This window comes from Odocoileus virginianus, chromosome 10 (genome assembly GCF_023699985.2).
Source record: "Odocoileus virginianus isolate 20LAN1187 ecotype Illinois chromosome 10, Ovbor_1.2, whole genome shotgun sequence".
In the NCBI taxonomy this organism is placed as follows: Eukaryota; Metazoa; Chordata; class Mammalia; order Artiodactyla; family Cervidae; genus Odocoileus; species Odocoileus virginianus.
Window position 1 is genome coordinate 45170798 of NC_069683.1, and position 22208 is coordinate 45193005.

The 22208-nt window shown below is 43.8% G+C and overlaps 3 protein-coding genes and 1 long non-coding RNA gene across 7 annotated transcripts in view; 1 reads left to right on the top strand and 3 right to left on the bottom strand.

Moving 5' to 3' along the window:
• Nucleotides 1–9092, bottom strand: part of ARHGEF12 (Rho guanine nucleotide exchange factor 12) — a 170830-nt gene extending 161738 nt beyond the window's left edge. The window contains exon 1 of the mRNA XM_020891397.2: nucleotides 8892–9092. The gene's annotated coding sequence lies outside the window, so the exon portion shown is untranslated. The remainder of the gene's footprint in view (nucleotides 1–8891) is intronic.
• On the bottom strand, nucleotides 1464–8969 carry TLCD5 (TLC domain containing 5). Of its 3 annotated transcripts, XM_020891399.2 has the most exons (3): nucleotides 8892–8969; nucleotides 6665–6864; nucleotides 1464–4767 (listed from the first exon to the last, which is right to left on the bottom strand). In XM_020891399.2, the coding sequence occupies exons 2-3, from the start codon at nucleotides 6861–6863 to the stop codon at nucleotides 4229–4231; spliced, it is 738 nt and encodes a 245-aa protein (XP_020747058.1). In that variant the 5' UTR covers nucleotide 6864; nucleotides 8892–8969; the 3' UTR covers nucleotides 1464–4228. The 3 variants fall into 3 exon arrangements, with proteins under 3 accessions (XP_020747058.1, XP_020747059.1, XP_020747057.1); XM_020891400.2 differs by lacking the exon at nucleotides 6665–6864 and having other exon boundaries at nucleotides 8892–8959; XM_020891398.2 differs by lacking the exon at nucleotides 8892–8969 and having other exon boundaries at nucleotides 6665–8044.
• Nucleotides 9093–12723: 3631 nt separating the features above from the next.
• POU2F3 (POU class 2 homeobox 3) overlaps nucleotides 12724–22208 on the bottom strand; it is an 88672-nt gene continuing 79187 nt past the window's right edge. For both annotated transcript variants that reach the window (XM_020891401.2, XM_070473474.1), the window contains exons 11-13: nucleotides 19596–19662; nucleotides 17934–18069; nucleotides 12724–16973 (exon numbers count right to left, since the gene is read on the bottom strand). In XM_020891401.2, the coding sequence (XP_020747060.2) occupies nucleotides 16934–16973; nucleotides 17934–18069; nucleotides 19596–19662 (243 nt within the window). In that variant the 3' untranslated portion in view covers nucleotides 12724–16933. The remainder of the gene's footprint in view (nucleotides 16974–17933; nucleotides 18070–19595; nucleotides 19663–22208) is intronic.
• On the top strand, nucleotides 17650–20302 carry LOC139037153 (uncharacterized). The gene is made up of 3 exons (XR_011489981.1): nucleotides 17650–18139; nucleotides 19605–19669; nucleotides 19823–20302. It is a non-coding gene; the product is annotated as an uncharacterized lncRNA (long non-coding RNA).

Genomic DNA, 22208 nt, shown 5'->3' on the forward strand with positions numbered 1-22208 from the left:
TTTCCTAATTCACCTTCTCTTCCTTGCATACAAAACCTCTTGGCAGGCTGCTTTCAAGATCTTTCCAAACTTAAACAGACCCAAAGTTCTAGCTGTGAGCAAAGAGGCCATTTGCTGTGGGAAAGCTTCGGAAGATGGTAAGCAAAGGATTTAATTAAGCCAGTGGTTATTCACTCCAGAGCTATTTTTTTTTTAATAATGAAAATCTCTATATTCACACACAAAGCTCTCATGGTAAAAAAAAGAAAAAAAAGTCCCCAAAAGTCTCTTTACAGCTGTTGGTAGTTTTAGACTATTCTAGAGTCTGTGTATAGAATACCTTCACAATAGTCACACCAATTTAGGCAGAACACACTCCCCAGGGACATTAGTCCTTTACCTAGAAAAATGACATTGATGACACCTATCCACTATGCATGCTCTTTGAGGTTTTCCAATGGGGGGGTTATCCAGGCCCTCATCCATTCTTTCAAGCTGCTTATTGAGCAGCTGGCTTTCCAAGTGGCTCTAGTGGTAAAGTACTGCCTGCCAATGCAGGAGATGTAAGAAACTTGGGTTTGATCCCTGGGTTGGGAAGATCCCCCTAGAGGAGGAAATGGCACTCCACTCCAGTATTCTTACCTGGGTAATCCAGTGGACAGAGGAGTGTGGTGGCCTACAATCCCTGGGGCTGCAAAGACTCAGACATGACTGAGCACACAATGAGCACCTACTGTGTGTCTAACACTGCTCCAGTCTTTGGAAGCAGAGTCTGAAGAGAGCAGAAGGCCCTGTCTTCATGGACCCAACTGGACATCATTTTTTTCAAGGCAACTACTCAAATAGGCCTAACATAAAGAAGGCTAAGCACCAAAGATTTGATGCTTTTGAACTGTGGTATTGGAGAAGATTCTTGAGAGTCCTTTGGACTGCAAGGAGATCAAACCAGTCAATCATAAAGGCAATCAACCCTGAATATTCATTGGAAGGACTGATGCTGAAGCTGAAGCTCCAATCCTTTGGCCCCCTGCTTCGAAGAACTGACTCATTGGAAAAGACACTGATGCTTTTGAGGATTGAAGGCAGGAGGAGAAGGGGACAATAGAGGACAAGATGGTTGGATGGCATCACCGACTCAATGGACATGAGTTTGAGCAAGCTCCGGGAGATGGTGAAGGACAAGGAAGCCTGGCATACTGCAGTTCATGGGGTTGCAAAGAGTCAGACACGACTGAGTGACTGAACAACAACTAAAACAGGTGGCAAAGTAAGAAATTAAGTTCTTCCTCCTCCTTTTGGCAAGCTGCTTTCTGTATGTAGGTTGTTGCCTCAAAAAATAAACAGTATTCAGAATGGAGGATAAGAGCAGCTAAGAAGTATTTTACCAGTAAGTATAAATATGGTTCAACCTTTCTTCAGGCTGAAGCCTTTTTTTTTTTTTAAGCTTCTTGGCAGAACCACAAAAAAGACATAAAGCCAGACCCTGGATTGATAAAAAGTTGTTTATTTTTATAAAATTTAGTATAAATCTTATTGAAATATAAATTCTTCTTGAGCAGTGTTAATAATTATTACATAGTAATCTGAATGCAAATGAGTACTTCATGTGTCTGACCATACCACATGTTAATTAGCCCTTTGGTACCTGTCATGGACAAACTCAGCATCTTAACTGCTGAGTCACCTTCATTTCACAGTTTTGTCTCAGCGAGTTGCCTTTGGAGTTGTCAGCTACAACATCAAGAAAAAGCTAAAATGAGGGATTCTCCTTCCCTTATCATTAGTTAGGTTTCTTGAAATTCAAGAAATCTAAGTACATTTCCCTAAAAGAGCAAGGTCTGCAATCCCTTTGCTTCTGAGGCATAAGGAGAAAAGAACTGATACCAGATTAAGTCTATTCATTCGTCTGGTATGGGACAGGTTGCACTATGCCAAAATTCAAGAAATGGCTTTTTTCTTCCTTTTTTTTTTTGGTGCCAAGCCACGATTTTTTAACTAGGCTTTTGCTAAGATCAGCATTCCCTAACATCCTACTTTGACCACAATCTTATTGGAAAGAAGCTAACCAGCATTTCAGGGATATGGGTCATAGAAAAAAAGGAGTTGGGGATGCTACTGTCAGATTATTCTCATGTCCAGCAACTCTCCTTAACCAAATGACAATCATTTTAAAAGACCCATAGTTACCATGCCTTTAAAGCTGTTTTTTCCCAGAGCAATGATGACCTCATTCGGTTCCAACCACTCATGCCTGGACAATGATGTCCATTTTCAAGAACCACTCATTAGGCTAGGATTACCAGTGACCATCGAATGGGCTGACACTTCTTACTGACCTCCAGCCCTGACTTCAACAGCCCCAGACCCTTGCTCATCAGCTAAGCTACATGGTCGCCACTACATGGTCTCAACAACACAACTGACTAAATAAATAAAAAACAAACAAACAAATAAAACTTTCATTTTTTCCCATAAAAGTCCTACATTAAACACCTTCATTAATGAAAAGCCACCTAATGTCTCTATGAAATATGCAATAGGGTATTTCGTTTACTGACAGTAGGGTTCAAACAGAGGCAAAGAGTAAACAAGTGACTTGCCCCAAAGGAGCTGGCAGGTGAGTAGACAAATTACTTCAAAGAACCTAAGAATTCTCACTTCCTAAGCCCTTTTACTACCCTTGTGTTCTTGCTTTTCCTAGGTAAGATGAGAGACTATTGACTAAGAAATACTTTTTTCCTTCTAACATTGGCTTTTTCATAATATACTGTTCAGAGAGAGTGGCACCTTTTCCAGAGAAAAAGTAGTAACAAGATGAACAGGGAATGTATCTGAAATGGAAAAAAAAAAAAAAAAAAAACCAGCCTCATCACCCTGAGGCCAGGACATTTGGTCTTTGGTTCTGGTTTGCAGTATGTATAGCAGAGCTGAAACCTGAACTGGCATCTCAAGCCCAGTGGAATCTACATGGTAAATCCCTGCGGAATTTAGTCACAGCCTCTCATGCCTAGGAGATTAATGCACAAAAGCCCTGAGAACTGGCATAGTTTTCCTGGTAGGGCAGAACCCGTACAACAGGACTCGGTAAATCTGCCCACACCTCATTCATCTCTCATCCGAAGCTCTAGCTCTATGGCTTTTGTGCAGAAAAGAGTTAATAGAGCAGGCCTGGAAAGGGCTGTCTGCAAGGTTGGCCCTTGGCCAGCATCCAGGGACTTAGATTTCGTCAGGAAGGTTCCCACATGAACTGATGAGACTGGCTCACTGACTCTGAACTGCACAAACAATGTGGTTCATGGCAAAAACCTCCTTTCCTTCTGGGAGTCAGGAAAAGGCTGACTTTTGCACACCATGGAAAGACTGCCTATAGCATCAGCCCCCAGGTGAAACCTCAGATACGTCTCCCACAAGCTTTCTTCTAGACATTTCATATATACTTTAAACAGATCATTGCTAGAGGAACTAGCACATCCTACATGATCCCACTGGGAGAGGGCTCTGGAAGCTTGGGGCTGGTTTCCCCTGTACTCTGCTCCAGGTGCCTTTTCCTTTGGCTGATTTTTCATTGTATCCTTTTGCTGTAATAAATCAAAGCTCTAAGGACAACAAAGTGCTGTGTCCTGTGAGTCTTCCTAGTGAAGCGCCATGCCTAAAGGTATGTACTTGGGGACCCCCAAGTACAGGGAGTCCTATATGGTATATACCAAGTATATGGCATAGGGAGACTCAGGAAGTAGCCCCCCACCACTGTCATGGTTTCACCCCCCCATCCTGCTCTCAATTTCCTGATCCAAGTGACTTCCTGAAAGTCCCTCACTTTATAGTAAATGGGGTGCATTTCTTTAAGCTGCTACACAGAAGCCAGGAATAAAATTTGTTTATTCAAAGGAATAAGGAAGAAATTGCACTAATGTTTTTGAGTTCCTTTCTAAGCTGTCTGGTCATCAAGCCTCCCAGGGACAGAAGAGCCAGGGTCACCACAACCTACAAGGAATGCAGCACACTCATCTCACAGCTCTGACTCGAAACTACTGCTGGTAGTCTCACTTTCCATAGCTGTGCTCCTGCAGAAGTCAGCATTTTAATACTGGAATGTGTTCTGCTCCAAGACTGACTTTCAAACCAATCAATAAATTTAGCCCTTTTTTGTGATCTAAGTTTGTAACAAGCACGATTCTGTAACAGCCATATATCCAACCTGGTTCTCGTGGCTAACTAAACCTAATCCATTGTCCAGAGCAAGCCTTGGCTAGTGTGTCTTGAGATGTCCATTAAGTCTGAGCTGCCACTCCTCACTCCACCTGCTTCTCCAGGTGTGGTACTTCTTGATGCTTTTCCTCCATGCAAAGCGCCAGATGCTAAACATGAAACACCAAGACACCACATACATCGCTACTCCCCCGACCTTCACAAACCACTTGGGCGTGGGTGAGACCATTTCACAGAAGAGGAGGCAAGCTCCCACGCCAATCCTCACTCCAGTGAACAGCGCCACAAAGAGGAAATCCACCACGTCTCCAGTGAAACTATGGTAATGGCCTGTTTCACGAAGAAACCAGCGCATCTGTAGCAGGGGGTTGGTAATCTCGCTTCCAAAGAGGACCGCATTGACCTCTGTGCCTGACTCTCCAAGCACCAGGGCCACGACGATGCCCAAGATACTCAGTGTGTGGTGAGCCAGCATCAGAGGCCCCTCAGACCGGAAGTAGATGCACCAGCCCAAGTCGAAGATGAAGTAGCCCAAGGTGAGACACAGAACGTGCACTTGGAGAGGTGTATTGGGTGAGCCTGAAATAAACCAAGACAGAAGCAAATTGAGTGGCTAGGAATTGTGCTGGCTTACACAGGGATCCTGTGTAAACCAAGACAGAAGCAAATTGAGTGGCTAGGAATTGTGCTGGCTTACACAGGGATCCTGTGTAAACCAAGACAGAAGCAAATTGAGTGGCTAGGAATTGTGCTGGCTTACACAGGGATCCTGTGTAAACCAAGACAGAAGCAAATTGAGTGGCTAGGAATTGTGCTGGCTTACACAGGGATCCTGTGATGCTCTTTCTCAAACCTTTTGGAATCACTGAAAACAAAAGCAATGGCAGGCACATGCTTTTTAGAGACAACCAAAAAAAAAAAAAAAAAAAAAGACTAAAATCTAAAACTTTGGTCTCTATCAAACCAATGTTACAGGCCCCAGGACATGCTATTCTGATGCATCAGATCTCAGTGAGTGATTCAAACACCAGCAATGATCCAGCATCCTCTCTGTGTAGCAGCATAAAATCGAGTTATTTTGTTCTTTCAATTAAAATCCTACACAGTCTCTTTCTTTTTTTTTTTAACCAGCTTAAAGTCTGCTTCCAGACTCAGTTATTCTATCCCACTAGCAAATGCAAACTATCATATATGGAATGGACAAAAAACAAGATCCTACTGTATAGCAAAGGGACAATATTCAATATCCTATAATAAACCATAATGGAAATGTTACTCTGTCCCAAATGTCAGATTAATTTCTTAGCTTAATGGGTTAGATTATTGGATACTGGTGGCCCTAACTTGTTTTGAAAGTGGACTCTGGAGAGAACCCCCAAAGTTAGTATGTTCCCATATGCAAGAACATAGGGTGCAAGGACATGACATGTTTGAATCTATTAAGAACCTTCATGTAAAACATAAAGCTTAAGCATTTCTTCTTATCAGTTTGATAGTTTGGGGAGGAAATTCAGAAACTCAATATGGGAATATAAAGAAATTAGAAAAAGAATATAAGGAATTTTTTTAAAAAATCATATTCCAGGGAACTTACAGATTGAACTATGTCCCCACAAAATCCATATGTTGAAGGGCTGAACCCCAGAACCTCAAAATATGACTATATTTGCAGATAGGACCTTTGAAGAGGTAATTAAATTAAAATAGAGTCATTAGGGTGGTGTTCTTATAAAATGAGGACACTAGACACAAAAGACCATGTGAAGACAGCAAGAAGGCAGCTATCTGCATGCAAAGGAGGGGAAGCCTTAGAAGAAATCAAATGCACCAACTTGATCTTGGACTTCTAGCCTCCAGAATTGTGAGAAAATCAATCTTTGTCATTTAAGCTACCCAGTCTGTAATAAACCCCAGCAAACTAATTCAAGGGGATACAGGTTTTATATTCTAAGGAACACTTAGAAACACATCTGGCAGCTTAAAAATTAATACAGCTACCCCTAATAATGAGGCATTGGTTAAATAAAGGTTAGCAAATGCATACAATATTCTATAATAACTGAAAAGGATAAGGAAGATCTATACACATAGACATGGAAAGATGATGTCCTTTGAATATACAATCAAGTAAAAGTTGCAGGTTACCAAAAAGTATGTATTATACAGTCCATTATTGTCTGTCTGGGGGTGGTGGTAGAAAATGTTAATATTGCTTTTATAATTTATACATTTTGATCAATTAAGCAATTAAAATTATTTTTAAAATAGAGTTATGAAAAGCAGAAAGAAAAGGTGATGCATACAATATCAGAATTCACAATGAAGATGAATGAAGACTCCCACACCACATTATAATAGTAATTATTCTTCAATATTCTTCAGTATTATCCAAATTCTGTGGAAAACTCCCATCCTTCTAAGACTACCTCCAAATCATAAATTCCTAAGGGAAGATTCTCTAACGTCTCCCACATACCTGGGTGGGTAAAAGGCCAAGGGCCATCAATGAAGCCAATATAAGCTGAAAGACCTATCGAGAGGATTCCGTGGGTGAACGTAACCAGCCGGCAGTTCCACTCATAGCTTCGGTGCTTATTCAGGCGACAGAAAGAACCGTAGAGCGAGAGCCAGCCTGCCAGGCTGCACAGTGCCCGCAGACACAGAGCTAAGGCCATCCTACGAGGAAAAGACCAAGACCGGAAAAACAAAGAACGCACCCTAAGAAAACAGCATTGGGTCATACTGAGTATATGTCTTCATTTCTACTGTAAGACAGTACAAAAATATTGCCTTCACAGAAATACTTTTTCCTTATCTACATTGCCAAGAATCTTCCACTGAAGTGTGGCTATAATTCTGATTGCGTGTTCCTTAGAGATAACTGGTCAAAACTGTAAACTGAAAAGCAGGAACTGCATTCTGAGTTAGCAGACAGTCTAATATAACGTGTCGTAATGATGAATAAATGTCAATAACCTCCCAGTGATAACTGACCTTGGACTACGAGACACAAGTAATATAATACATGTATTAGATGTGTTCATATTTCAAAAATCCCACTAAGAAGCTCTCATGAAAAAACACCTCCACCACTTGTGGTCTCTGCTAGAAGTCATATGACACATGAGAGTTTAATGTGGTTTTAAACTGATACTAAACTGAAGTTTGGGTTTGGATTATGGGTTTACCAGTCAAAATCAAAATGAGCTAAACCTGAAGATGGAACTAAACAAGAGATATTTTGGAAGGGAAAAAAAAAGAAGCTAGTTCTATTCTCAACTCAACTCAAAAACTGACCAAGAGGGAAGCAGGATTTTGAGGTACAAGTGGGGAGTTTTTGTTAATATATAAAAATATCTTTAAGGAAATTATTCAGTTAAAAATGAAACAAAGTTAGAAAGCTACACTTTTTGACATTTTTACTGGTGATAAATATACCAGGACAGAAATGAGAATAATGGAGTCAATAGAGTCAGACAGGGTGAAAATCTGAAAATAACCAAGATGTCCTTATTAATATTCATTAGTCCCTCTACTGAAAGTACAAATAAAAAAGTTAAAAAAAACATTTCAGATATCGGTCTCATCTCAGCAGGAAGTTTCTGCATGGCTACACTCACTGCTTAACCCTATTCTGACAAGTGAAATAGTATCTGTGGACCAACACACATCAGTACACAAGCCACTCCCAAGAATGCTATCCCAAGAGGGCTTTATGAAGGTCAAGTGCAGTACAGCTTTCATCTGAAACCAGATTTTTACTCAAGAAAACAGCAGGTGTCAACCACTGACCTGAGTTCCAATTCTATTTCTGCCCCTAAATAGCTATCAGTGTGTGGACCAATCACTTTCACCTCTCAAGCTTCAGTTAAAGAGACGTAGAGGGGAAATGACCGATAAAACTCTATAAGCCAGCCCAGTTCTGACAAGGAGTTTTGAGAATTTCGTAAAGCTTCCAGGCCAATTTTCTGAGCAAGAGCCAGAAGTACAAAGGACCCAGAATGAAAAGAACCGTCCTCTCTCACTTCCTTTTAAAGGCCAGGTCACCAGCCAGAGTAATACGGATCAGCTCTTTTGGTTATGCCGATTAGTATTTTTAGAGTCTTCTTCCCTGAATCCTAATTCCCTGGCAGAACAGAGGGAACAGTAGCCCATTTACAAACAAATAAAAGAATAGACATCCGGAAATGGCAACGCTGTGACCTTGGGAATGTCACTCCATCTCCGCGTTTGGGCTTTTCACTCTTGGGGGAAAAGATGGCAGGGTATTTAGATGGTCGATGGCCGTTTCAGCTCAGAATCCCAAGGCTCCAGTCCTCGCTCCTCCCTGTCCAGGGCCAGATTCTGGAGGAGGAGCGCTGGGCGGGCCCACCTGGCTCTGGGCCTCGGAGCAGGCGTGGCTGGGGCCAGCGGCAACCTCGGCGCCTGGCAGGCACTGCGAGCGCATCTCCCCGGGATGTGCCTACCTACGCGGCGGCCACGCCCGGCTGCGGCGCACCTGAGCCAGCCGGACCGTTATGCCGGTATCCCATCGGCGCCCAAAGGCAGAAGGAGGCCCTCTCCCCTCAGAGGCCAGGCCAGGCCATCTGCCGGCTTCCTTCTCCCACCCTCCCCCCCCCCTCAGCGGGCCGGACAAGCCAGGCCACCCACGTCCAGAGCCCAAGCCGGCCGCCGGAGCCGGGCGGTTCGCGCAGCGCAGTTACCTGGTCCAGCGCCCTGGAAAGCCTCGGGCGCCTCGGCCCCAGAGCTCAGGACCGGGATCCCCGGGAGCAGGAAGCAGCGGAAAGAGGGAAGGGAGGACGAGGCTCTGACAGCGGCAGAGGAGGAGCCGGGGGTCTGGGGGCACCTGCTGGCTGGGAGGACGGAGCGCACAGCCAGAGCTGGACCCGGGACTGTGCAGAAAGCGGCCGGGAGGATCCCCTCTTCGTCACGCAGGCCTGGGGAGGCGAGGGGCGGGGGTGTGAGGGGTGATAATGACATAATAGTGACGTGAGACCTGCAGACTGTTGTCCTTGCTTACTTGTTGGTTTGTTGTCTTTGTTAGAACACTCACGCATCCCCTGCCCCCACGATGGACGGTTCATCCCATAACCAGTTGGAAAGCGCCTTCTAAGTGCTTACACCCCTACTAGGATCTGTAGGAGATTTCACTTTTGCGTTTAAGTTAAACAGGCACACAAATAACTGATTTCCAGGAAAGTGCTCAGGCCTGAAACTCAGAGGTTATCTATTCCTTCTCGGGTCAGCCCTCTCACCTTGGCAGTAGAGAGTAAGGCTTTGAGAGTAAATCCGGCTTGGTTACTGACTGTGTATCTTTGAACAAGTTACTTAACTTTTCTGTGCCTCTGTTTTCTCATCCACAGAATGGGGGTAGTAATAATAATAGCTGTCTCATTGGGTTATTGCAAGAATTTTACACACTTGACATGTGTAAAGTGCCTACAGAATGCCTGGCACATGTTATATAAATGTTAATTATTGTTGTTATTATCTCACTTTGGGTTAATCCTCTCTCTTCTCTGAATCTGTTTTGATACTAAGGAAAGTGAATTTGAAGAGACAGCTAAATGAAAGTGTGGTGATGCAAATGGGATAAACAGGACATCTAAGGGGCTTCCCTATTGGTCCAGTGGTCAAGACTCCATGTTCTCAATGCAGGGGGCCTTGGTTCAATCCTTGGTCAAGGAACTAGATCCCACATGCCACAACTAAGGATCCCGACTGTTGCAACTAAGACCCAGTGCAGCCAAATCCATTAATTAATTTTTAAAAAGAGGGCATCTGGTTTGGTTGATCAAGACAGGCAATGATAGGATGCTGTGAGGGGCCCAAATATTCTTAAGAAGAGAAGACCTTGAGCAGAAGTGTGAGCCTTTAGGCTATGCTTGGGGAATAGTAAATAGTTTGGGTCATTTGTTTTGCCAGCCCCTTAAGAATCAGGATCACACTCTTTTCATCTTTGTTTCCCTGATACCCCTACCTGGTACAAAGGCAGGTGCAATAAATTCTTGCTGCTTGAATGAATGGGAAGTGAGCCTGCAAATGTATATTGGAAGCATACTGGCGCTCCTAAATCTGAATGCCCCTCTAGATCACTTGGGAAGTGTTTTCAAAATACCCTTTGTTCAGGCTGCTTGAAGGTTGTGCTTTAATAGGCTTAGCGTGAGGTTCAGGAATCTATATTTATTAAAACCTGCTCATAGATCATTCAGATGATTAGTCATATTTGGGAGGCACTGATGTTAGAGGACCTTTCATTATTGCTAGCGGTCAGAAGTTGTTTTGTGAAGTTTGCTCGGCGTTCAAATGTTCTTTTGATGACTTTGTAGGGGAGAAAGTGGTCTCCCGGTCCTATTCCTCCGCCATCTTGGCTCCTCCCCCGAGGACCTTCATTACTGATGCTAGCCTAGGATGCCAGGCTGAGGCATTATATTATGCAGATAACAGGAAACCCACGATGATTTTGGGCAAGGGAATAATTTTATCATGTTCTCAAGTCCTTGCTACTCCAATCTGTATTACCTGAGAGTTTGTTAAAAACACAAATTCTCAGACCCTAACCCTGGATCTACTGAATCAAATCTGCATTTTTAAGAGAGTCCCCAGTGATCTGTATGCACATTCAGGCAGCAGATCTCAACCATGACAGTACAACAGACTCACCTGAGGAGTTTTTGAAAGTCCCATTTCCCTGGGCCACATCCCAGGCAAAGTAAATCAGAATCTGTGTGTGTCAATTTTTTTTAAGTTTCCTGGATAATTCAATTGTGTAAGCAAAGTTGAGGATCACTGCTATATAGATGCTCAATGAAAATCAGTATAAGATGAATTGGAGAAGACAACCTGTCACAAGTGGATTGGAATAGACCAGATAAGTAATAATAATAGGTTGAAGAAAGAAAACAAGGAGAGATCCATTTCACTAAATGAATAGATTGTATGCATACCTCAACTTTTCCCCACTTGTTTTTCTTACAGTTCTTCTAGTATCTGAATCTGGAATTATCTTCTTGCTGCCACCATTTCCCAGGAAAGAACAGAATATGAATTAAAGGCTTCAGGAGTCTAATGGCTGAGGGCCTAAGGGAAAGTGCTAGTTCTTCCAGTTGAGCCTATATTGGACCTTTATCCTGGGGTGGCTGGGATTCCAGGTTCAAACTCCATTACCTGGGATTAAATTTCATTAATTCATGTATCTTGGCCATAATCCTTGTTCCACCAAATCACAGGCTTGTCAACCGTGGCATTCCCCAGGAAAGTTCTAGCCTGTTCAGAGAATAGGAAACTCTCCACCCATTTATTTTACTAATAATAACAATCATAATCATAATAATCACAATAATAACAGATAACACTTATTAATGTATCAAGCATTGTTCCAGGAACTTTACATATATATACATATTAAGTCATTAATTCTCACAACAACTCTTGGAGATGGATATTGTTGTTATCCCCATTTTACAGGTGAGAAACTGAGTCACAGAGCACTGAAGGAAATTGCCCAAAGTGACATGATTAGTAGGAGGCAGATTTGGGTAATGAACCCAGGAATATGGCCTTGGAGGTCATACTCTTAACCACAAAGGTAGGTGGCCTCCACTCCCCTAGAGTCTCCTACAAGATGGTACAATGTATTCTTCATTCACAGCTCCTATTAGAAGTTGTTTAGAGGTTAAAAGAAAGAATTCAAGTTTTGAAAACCTGAATTGCCTATTGTGTCCTTGTCACACACTATATTTGCATATAGTCATGAGGATACAGAGAAAAAGACAGACAGCTACAAGGAGCTCCCCACAGTCTATCAGGAAAACAGAAGAGTCAGCAAACACAGTCCATGAACGTAGCCAGGGGAAGCAGAGTGCACAGAGGGGAGGGGCACTGAGCCGGCAATCTGGGGGCTCAGAACAGGACTCTTTTTTTTTTTTAGCTTATCTATTATTATTATTTTTTAATTATCAAAGATTATAATTGTACAATATTGAGAGGTATAGGATAAAAAACAATTATTGGAGGACAATTGCTCTGCAATATTGTGTTAGCCTCTGCCACACATCAACAGGACTCAGCTACATATATCCACTCTCTCCTGAACCATCTCCCATCTCCCTCCCCTCCCCACCACTCTAGGTTGTCACAGAACACTGGGTTGAGCTCCAGGACAGGATTCTTAATTTGAGTCTGCAACTAAACTCATCCTCACAGTTGGACCAAAAGCTCTTAGTATTAGGAGCCCACAGCTGAGCCCATCAGTCTTGAGTCGACTAAAGATCAAAGTTTGATAGTTCAAAAAACAGCAGCAACAATTCTCTTTCCCTTTCTTTCCTCTTAGACAATGACTGGTTGTTGCCCTTTGATTCTCTTGTGCCTAATTAGATGCTGACGAAGCTAACCAGGCTTCAGTTAAACTTGACTGGAATGATGAGTTTTACAGGATCTTGCAGACATGAAAAGTGAATTGGTACCCCCTTTTAGGCTTGAGTCTGTTCAGCAACATTCCAAGGCAACAGTTAATGGAAGCTACAGGAGGCTGAGCAGGTTGACTACAATTCTGTTTATTTCTTTTATAAAAACCATAGTCAAATAGCCCAGAAATAGACCCCCATAAATATAGTCAACTGATTTTTGACAAAGGAGCAAAGGCAATACAATAGGATAATGATAGTGTCTTCAACAGATGGAGCTGGGACAACTGGACATCCACATGTGAAAAAATGAACCTAGACTCAGACCTTACACCGTCACAAAACTTAACTCAAAATGATCACAGGCCTAAATGTAAAACACAAAGCTATAAAACTCCTGAAACAGAGGTCCCCAACCTCCAGGATCTAATGCCTGATGATCTGAAGTGGAGCTGATGTAATAATAATAGTAGAAGTAAACTGTGCAATAAATATAATGTGCTTGAATCATCCTGATATACCATGATGGTAATCATACCATTCGCTCCCGCTTGGTCCATGGAAAAATTGTCTTCCATGAAACTGGTTCCTGGTTCTGAAAAGGTTGGGAACCGCTTTTAGAAGATAGCATAGGAGGAACCCTAAATGATGCTGGGTATGGTGTTGCCTTTTTAGACACACCACCAGAGACAGACCATGAAAGAAATAATTAACAAGCTGGACATCACTAAAATGAAAGATTTCTGTTCTGCAAAAGACAACATCAAGAGAATGAGAAGAGAAATCACAGACTTGGGGAAAATATTTGCAAAAGACACATCTGATAAAGGACTGTTATCCAAAATATACAAAAAAACTGTTAAAACTCAACAGTAAAAAAACAGACAACTTGATTTAAAAATGGGCCAAAGATCTTAATAGACATCTCCCCAGAGAAGATACACAGATGAAAAGTTGTTCCACATCATATCATCAGGGATATGCAAATTAAAACAACAATGAGATACCACTGTATTCCTATTAAAATGACCAAAATCCCAAACACTGACAACAAAGGCTAGCAAGGATGCAGAGCAATAGGAACTCTAATAACATTGCTGGTGAGGATGCAAAGTGGTACAGCCACTTGGGAAGACAGTTTGGTGGTTTCTTACAAAACTAAATGTACTCACAATCTGGCAATCACACTCCTTGGTATTTGCCTAAATGAACTGAAAATTTATGACTACACAAAAACCTGTTCACAGATATTTATAGCAGCTTTATTCATAATTGCCAAAATTTGGAAGCAACCAAGATGTCCTTTGGTAGGTAAATGAATAAATAAACTGTGGTACATCCAGACATTAGGATATTATTCAGCATTAAAAAGAAATGAGCTAGCAAGCTCATGAAAAGACATGAAAGAAAGTTAAATGCATATTACTAATTGAAATGAGCCTATCTGGAAAGGCTATATACTATGATTCCAACCATGTGACATTCTGGAAAAGGCAAAATTATTGCGACAGTAAAAAGGCTGTAAGGGTGTGGCAGGGAGAGATGAATAGGTAGAGCACAGAGGGTTGTTAGGGCAGTGAAAAATACTCATATGATATTATAATGATGGATACGCATCATTGTACTTTTCTCCAAACCTAGAGAAGGTATGACATCTAGAGAGAACTCCAAGGTAAGCTAACAAATGTTTAATGCTGGACTTTGGGTGATTGTGATGTGTCAGGGTAGATTCATTCTTGGTAAAAAAAAAAAAAAAAAAATTACTTTCTCGTGAATGACGTTGATAATGGGGAAAGCTATGAATATATGGGGGCAAGAGGTGTACAAGAAATCTCTTTAGCTTCCTCTTAATTTTGCTGTAAACCTAAAACTGCTCTGAAAAAATAAAATATTTGTTAAAGGGTCAAATGAGTGAACACCAGACTCAAGGACAGTGCAGGTCATCAACTTTCAGCACTCACCTGAACAAGGTATCAAAGTAGCCAGTACTGCTGCAGGAAGGTGTCTACTCTGGCACCCACGAGTACACAAAGAACAGTGCACACGCACGTGTGTGTGCACAGATGGGCCTGTGGGTGGCAGAGTAGTTTATACAATTAAATTATTGCTGCAGGCTCCTCTTATCTCCTTGGTGCATACCTAGCTCCTTTCAACTAGATCTTTTCTTGACTAAGTAACTACTACCAATAGGCTTTCTCCCACTTCACCACACGAAATATTACTTTTAATATAAGCCCCATCCAAAAAAACCCCAGTTAATTTGTGGTTATTTGCATATAGATTTCCCCTTTGGATATCACTATTTGCAACAAATGTTTAATGCTAATTTTCGTTTCTTCCCTTCAGTCATTACATTTTTGAAGGGTCTCCTTTTCTTACAGGTCAATGTTTGCCTCAAAAATGCTAGCCATTTAAATTTTTATTAACCCAAGAAAGACCACAAGGATAGCTTCCTTGCGTCTCAACTGCTTCATCAAAAGTCACAGTGCATTCAAAAGCCAAATATACTTGACTTTTGAATCATCCCTTGTCTCAAATGTCTATCACTTTCATGACCTTTTGGATTTCTGAGATATGAGCTATAAACCCCAGACTTCACCTCATAAGTCTCCAAACAACTTGACCTTACACGTTTACCATTCTCCCACTTACAAAATGAGGAAGCCAATCTCTTACCTACACTTTCCTCAAGGTTGTTCAGTCAAAAAGAGTAGAATCTCTGAACTATCCAGAGCCCTCTATTAATGTATGTCATCTTCAGCATCAGTTGGGGAAGTAATAAATTAACCCACCAATTTGAAACACTTTATCCATCCTGTTTCATTATTTGCATTTACATTCCCCCACAACAAAAGACACAGAATAATCTAAACTTATTACCAATTTGAGAAAGAAATGGCAACACACTCCAGTATTCTTGCCTAGAGAATCCCATGGACAGAGGAGCCTGGTGGGCTGCTGTCCATAGGGTCGCACAGAGTCAGACATGACTGAAGTGACTTAGCATGCATCACAGAAGGAAATGGTAACCCACTCCAATGTTCTTGCCTGGAGAATCCCAGGGACAGAGGAGCCTGGTGGGCTGCCATCTATGGGGTCGCACAGAGTCGGACACGACTGAAGCGACTTAGTAGTAGTAGCTTCTTACCAATAGTGGAATACTGTATATATCACTATACAAATTTATTTAGGAACAGAGAGATTCCTTTGAATCTCAACATTTTCTTGGATACGCAGTCTTTAAAAAAAAAAAAAAAAGCAACCATTTCTACAGTGGCTTCATGTTACAGGTCTACACACTGGCCCACAAAGAAAGAGACTGGAGAAAGAATGTTCCTGCAAAAATCAACAATGATTCCCAGCCCACATGAGAACTCCTGTGGAAGGTAGCACAGTAGTTCACACTTTGGTATTTTTTTTCTTTCTTTTTTGTTAAAGAAGATAATATATTACAGAGACATCTTCAAAATTCACACCTGAGTTAAACATTTTGCTGGAAAATTCCACATTAAGGAGAGATTAACATAATTCAAAAAAAGGAAAGGGCTATATACAAGTATGTTGCCAGCATAATTGTTGTGTGTTTGCTTTTGTGTTCCTCCTTCTGCAACAGGAGACAGGCAAGAGGAGGAGAGAAGGAGAAACACAGGGAAGGAGAGAAGAGACAAGTGCTCCTAAACTCTGGGGCAGACAAAGCAGAGAGAAGAGCACCTGTGGGCAGAGAGATATGCCCAGGGGACTGACGAAAGAGGAGGGAATTTGGAGAACACGATTATGAATGGATTTGGTTCTAGAAAAGGGGGCGGGGCTAAAGAGAAAGTAGGGTGAAATGAAAACTTTGCCGAACAGAAAAAAACATCAACGCTTTGGTGGAGACATCAGATTCAAATCTTTTCACAGATTCTAGAATCAGTTCTCGGACTGTGGCTAAGTTCAGAGTCAAAACCCATTCTCTCCCCTCTGGTAGTTTGGCACCAGGTGAATGGCTGTGCCCAGAATGAACTGGAGACGAGCTGGAGAATAATAAAAAGTCCTTTTTCAAAGGCCACTGCAGCAGGGAAACTGTCTGAAATATTTAGAGAAGGGTGCAGGCGAGGAAGGTAAAAATGACCAACTCCTAGGAGGGATGTGCGTTTCAAGAGCGCTAGGAATCAGCACACAGTTTAATCACAGTTTGGATCTCTGGAGGCCCTTGCTCCGAAGAAGAAGAAGACAAGAGTTTGGGTTCATCCTCTTCCACTCTCTCTCCTGAAAGTAATCTGTCCATACAGAGAAGGCATGACCCCCTTCCTTCTGGTGGGGAATACAGGGCCAGGTGTCAGAGGAGAAACTTTTTGGTCTCAGTGGAGGTAGGTGGGATGACTCCATCGATACCAAGATCTAGAAGGAAGAAAGGAACGAGTCAGTCAGACAGCTTCTAACCACTAGGAAAGACGTGAATGAGCAGTGAGCACTAGCAGGAACATATAGGGTTTTTTTTCTAGGGGTGCTGAAAATGTTCTAGAATCAGATATGGCAACAATTGCACCATCCTGTGAATATACTAAAAAGCACTGACTTGTAAACTTTAAATTGGTAATTTTTATGGAATGTGAATTATATCCCAGAACAATTTTTTTTTAATGTCCATTAATATGTTTTCCTCTCTTCTTTTTGGTGGGGGTGGTTGAGGAGCTCCAAGCTTTGGGGGTATGCAACAGTTGGCCCTTAAGAGCTGGCTGCCTTGCCAAACAGTTTGGGTTTGGACAAACGGGTTCATTTCTTCAAACAAGCTCAGGTCTTTAATTGCCTGACTTGCAAATCTCTTGTTTTGTTCTGAACTGGGGAAGAAACCTCTTGAGGCTCCACTCTGGGAACACTTTTTAGAGGAGAATCTTTGAATCAAGGCTCTGGAGGCTGCTTCTGTCATTGCATCCCGAGTGGGAGCACAAGATTAGGATGGAGCACCCCTCCCCTCTCCCTGGGCGTCAGCTACACAGGGAAGCTCAGGCTCGGGGCTGAACGCCCCCATTGCAGCTGGAACTGGCGTGAAGGGGAGTTCTCCGAAGCCCAACGAAGGACCTGGCCCTTTCTGACAGGAGTGTTTGGAAATTTCCACCCTCCCAGTGAGGATGGAAATTTTGGCTTTGTTGACATCAGCTCCTTGCCAGGACTGGCTGAGGCTTCTCTTTTAAATCCCACTCCCAAGGGATACAGTCCAGTCTGGCTCACCACCCCACCCTCTCCCCGCCTCCCCCGTGACAAGCCTTCTTCCCCAAGGTGTTGACCCCCAGATGCAGCTTCTCACGTGTCCCCTGGCCCTGGCAGAGGTGTCTTGGTGCGCTCTTTCCTCTGCCTTACCCTGAAGAGTTAAAACTGGAGGAGGAGTTCACGGCCGCTTTGGAGTTATTTTGAGATGCAGTGGGGCTGCTGGCCTGGAGTCCTGAGCCGGGAGAAGATGGCCTGCTGTTTTTCCCAGGGGAACAGGATGACGTTACTGAGCACGAGGAGAGGCAGAAACAAGGGGGAATTAATGAGGCGGGGTCTGGGGACCTCGTGACCTTCAGGTACGTATCCCCCAAGGGGTCTCACCCTCTCCCTAACTCCATCCCCCACCTACCCATCTGCCCACCTCCTATCGGTAGCATCAACACCCTGCCCCAGAGGGGCCCTCATCATACACACTTCTCCTTGGCCCAGGAGAGTGGCATGGCTGGTTCCACAAGTCCAAGACTTGCCAAACACAGGAAGGACGGATGCCAAAACCATCCCATTCCAAGGGCACACCCCGGGCTGGGTATATTCAGCCTGGGACCCAGGGGCAGAATGAGAAAGAGAACCAGAAGCTTCAGGAAGGAAGAGAGGAGGAGAGAAGGAAGAATGTTCAGAGAGGAAAAGAGAAGCTGAGAGCACAGGTCAAGATTGCCAGCCTCTCTGGGGTTCCCATCTCCACATGGTATGTGGTCTTCCAGAAGGAGCACGGGAGGAGTCCCGGCCATCCACTAAAGAGCTCTGTGGCCTGTGGCAACTTGCTTCACTTCCCTGCAATCCCTTTGTGACCTCTGTAATACGGCAAATCTGGATAAAACTGAACTCCTGTATTTGGGTTTCCCAAATAGCATTCCGTGGATAAGGTGACATAGATTTCATCCTCCAAGCTAAGATGCTTTGAAGGGTCGAAGGCAATAGTATTGATAATGACATCAACACAGGGGACCATCAGTTACTGGGACTGTCCTGGGCAAATCCAGACATATGGCCACCCTATCTAATTCTTTGAAATGCTTTGAAATACTTTTTGAAAAATAGAGTTCTATAGAAAATTCTATAGCTCATTTTTATGTTTAAGGCATTTGTACATAAAGTGGGCTGAGAAGTGCAGCAATTAAAACAAAAACACTTGTTCAAACTTTACCTACTCAGCATTCCCCAAACTTACTTGATCATGGAAGACTTTTCCTCCTACAAAAAATGTTAACATCTTCTGAAACACATTTTGGGAATGCTGAGGATGAGATGATTGGATGGCATCACCGGCTCGATGGACATGAGTTTGAGCAAGCTTTGGGAGTTGCTGATGGACAGGGGAGCCTGGTGTGCTGCAGTCCATGGGGTCACAAAGAGTCAGACATGACTGAGCAACTGAACTGAACTGACTTAGGTCAGTATCTTGCAGTTCTGTTATCCCATTATCTAAAAGAATGTTGCTGCTGCTGCTGCTGCTAAGTCGCTTCAGTTGTGTCCGACTCTGTGCGACCCCATAGACAGCAGCCCACCAAGGCTCCCCCGTCCCTGGGATTCTCCAGGCAAGAACACTGGAGTGGGTTGCCATTTCCTTCTCCAATGCATGAAAGTGAAAAGTGAAAGTGAAGTTGCTTAGTCGTGTCCGACTCTTACTGACCCCATGGACTGCAGCCTACCAGGCTCCTCTGTCCATGGGATTTTCCAGGCAAGAGTACTGGAGTGGGGTGCCATTGCCTTCTCTGTAAAAGAATGCTAGTAGACCTTATTTTTAGAGCTCACCTGTTCCAGGAATGGTGCTGTGGACTGGAGGGACAGAGAGGGGGCCCAGAGATCCAGAGGGAGACACCTGAAAGGTGAGAGAAGCTTGTAAATGTTCTCTTCCGCTTCCGTCTCAGTCTTTTGGAGCTTTTCCCAGGGTGCTAGGCCCTAGACTCCACAGAGACTAGGGCTCCACTTCCTGGATGGTTTCCTAATCCCAAACCGATGCCCCATGCTCTGTGTCACAGGAAAGGCTCTGGACCACGTACACCACCCAGGTCCAGCTCTGCCCTGCTCCTGCCACTCCCTTCGGACCCCAGGCCTGGCCCTCCCCGCAGTGCGACCCCTGGCAAGGCTGCCTGGGCACTGCCACGACCAAAGAGGCCTTGCTCAGATGCTCTGGCGAGGAGAGGAGCTGCCTCCAGGATGCTGCTGTGGCCGACACTGCTGGGTGGCTGCTTTATTTCCAGCCCCTTCTTCCTTTTCAAAAGACCCCTGTGGGGACATCCCTGGGGTCCAGTGGTTAAGAATCCACCTTCCAATGCAGGGGATGCAGGTTTAATCCCTGGTTGGGGAACTGAGATCCCATATGCCACGGGGCAGCTAAGCTCACATGCTGCACCTACTGAGCCCTCACACTGCCTCAAAGATCCCACATGATCAATGAAGATCCTGCATGCTGTAACTAAGACCTAATACAACCCAATAAATAAACATTAAAAAACGAATAGTGGAAATGCTTATTTTTTACTTTTAAGACCCCTGCACTTGCTTGGGCAGGAGACCTCAGCCCTAACCATCCTGTCACAGGCTTTGCATCTTGATGCATGAGTGGACCATCTACTCTCTGGAAGTCCCTGGAAGAGATGAACTGTGTGAGGTCTCTGAAGCTTTGCATCTCGCCCTGGAGACCTCACAGCATCATCAACTCTGGGCTGGGAAGGGACCTTAGATACTGTAGCTTAACCTTCCCAAACAGTCCAGGAATCCCTACCCTCAGTATTACTATCCTAAATAGACATGGGGGCCCGACAGATCTGGGAGTGAGGCCTGGCTCCACCACTATCTGTGTAGCTGGGGCATGTTACTTAACCCTGCTGAAATTTGGTTTTCTCATGCGTAAAACAGCAGTAACACCTCCCTCATATTTTCTTTTAATTAAGGTTTAATGAGATAATGTCCATTAAGCTTCTAACTCAACGCCTGGCAAAGAGTACCCGGCTTGTTAAATGTTAGTTCCCTGCCTTCCTGCAGAAGTTGTCAACTCTTTTGTGTCTTGAGCTGCTGTTTACCTCTTCATTGGGGCTGAACTCAGCATACTTTTCCTCCCCCTTCATCTTCTCAAGCTGTCCTGGGACACTCGGATCAGCCTCCGCCCAGGACCTTGCCGGGAGGTTCTGCTCAGGGAGCTGTGACAGGCCACCCCTGCCCTCCCCTCGTTTGGAACATCCCGTGCGGACAGGATGCAGCATGCACTCATTTCCTAATCAGTCAGCAATGGTTCTGCTGCTTTCATTGACCTGCCCTTTCACAAGGAGCCTCTTTAGTAGGCTGGGGGCCCACGAAGGGTGGAGACAGGTGTGGGGCAGCGTGGTGAGAGATGCTATCAATAATCTCCCTCCCTTTTTTCCTCCACCCCCCGCTTGCTGACACACCCCAAGACATTTGTTGTTGTTTTTAAATAAATAATTATTTCGTCACTGCAACCAGCTTCTTCTCTTCTATCTGGAGACAGGCTGTCATGTGCAAGCAGAGATAAGGCTCTCCCTTTAAGTTTTTTACATAAATAGTAGCATTCTGCCCACACTGCTCTGAGTAATTTTGCCTTTTTTGCTTTCTTCTTCTTTTTTTTCTGCTTAACAGTTTATCTTGGATATACTGTATTTCACAGTATTTCACACAAGAAGTAGAATAAACTATGTCCCAGTCCCAAGGACAGTGTTCCAGTGAGACCTGAGGAGAAGACCAGATTAGAGCATTTTCTCTACCCTCTTCCTTCAGGACACCATAAGTACTGTTGTTGATCAGTCGCTCAGTTGAGTCCGACTCTTTGCGACCCCATGGACTGTAGCGCACCAGGCTCCTCTGTCCTTCACTATCTCCTAGAGTTTGCTCAAATTCATGTCCATTGAGTCAGTGATGCCATCCAACCATCTTATCCTCAGCTACCCGCTTCTCCTCCTGCCTTCAAACTTTCCCAGCATCAGGGTCTTTTCCAATGAGTCTGCTCTTTGCATCAGGTGGTCAAATTATTGGAGCCTCAGCATCAGTCCTTCCAATGAATATTCAGGGTTGTTTTCCTTTAGCATTGGCCGCAAGTATTAATGTGACTATTTACTTAACATCTTTCTCCCTGACTAGGCTGGAGACTTCATGAGGGGAGTGTGATGCTTGTGTGGTCCCCTGCTGGATCTTCAGTGTCTGCTGCAGCATCCAGAACTTGGCGGGTGCTCAGTATCCAATGGACGATGAGAGCGCATCATGCTCCTGTATGTCTCTTCCATGCTTCCCACTTCTTTTCTCCACATTGGTGTCCCCAGCTCGGATTGAACTGAGGTGATAGCTACCTCCCAACTATTCTATACAAAGCCCCATCGTTAAAGATTCTGAATCTCTCATGGCATGGTTCGCTTC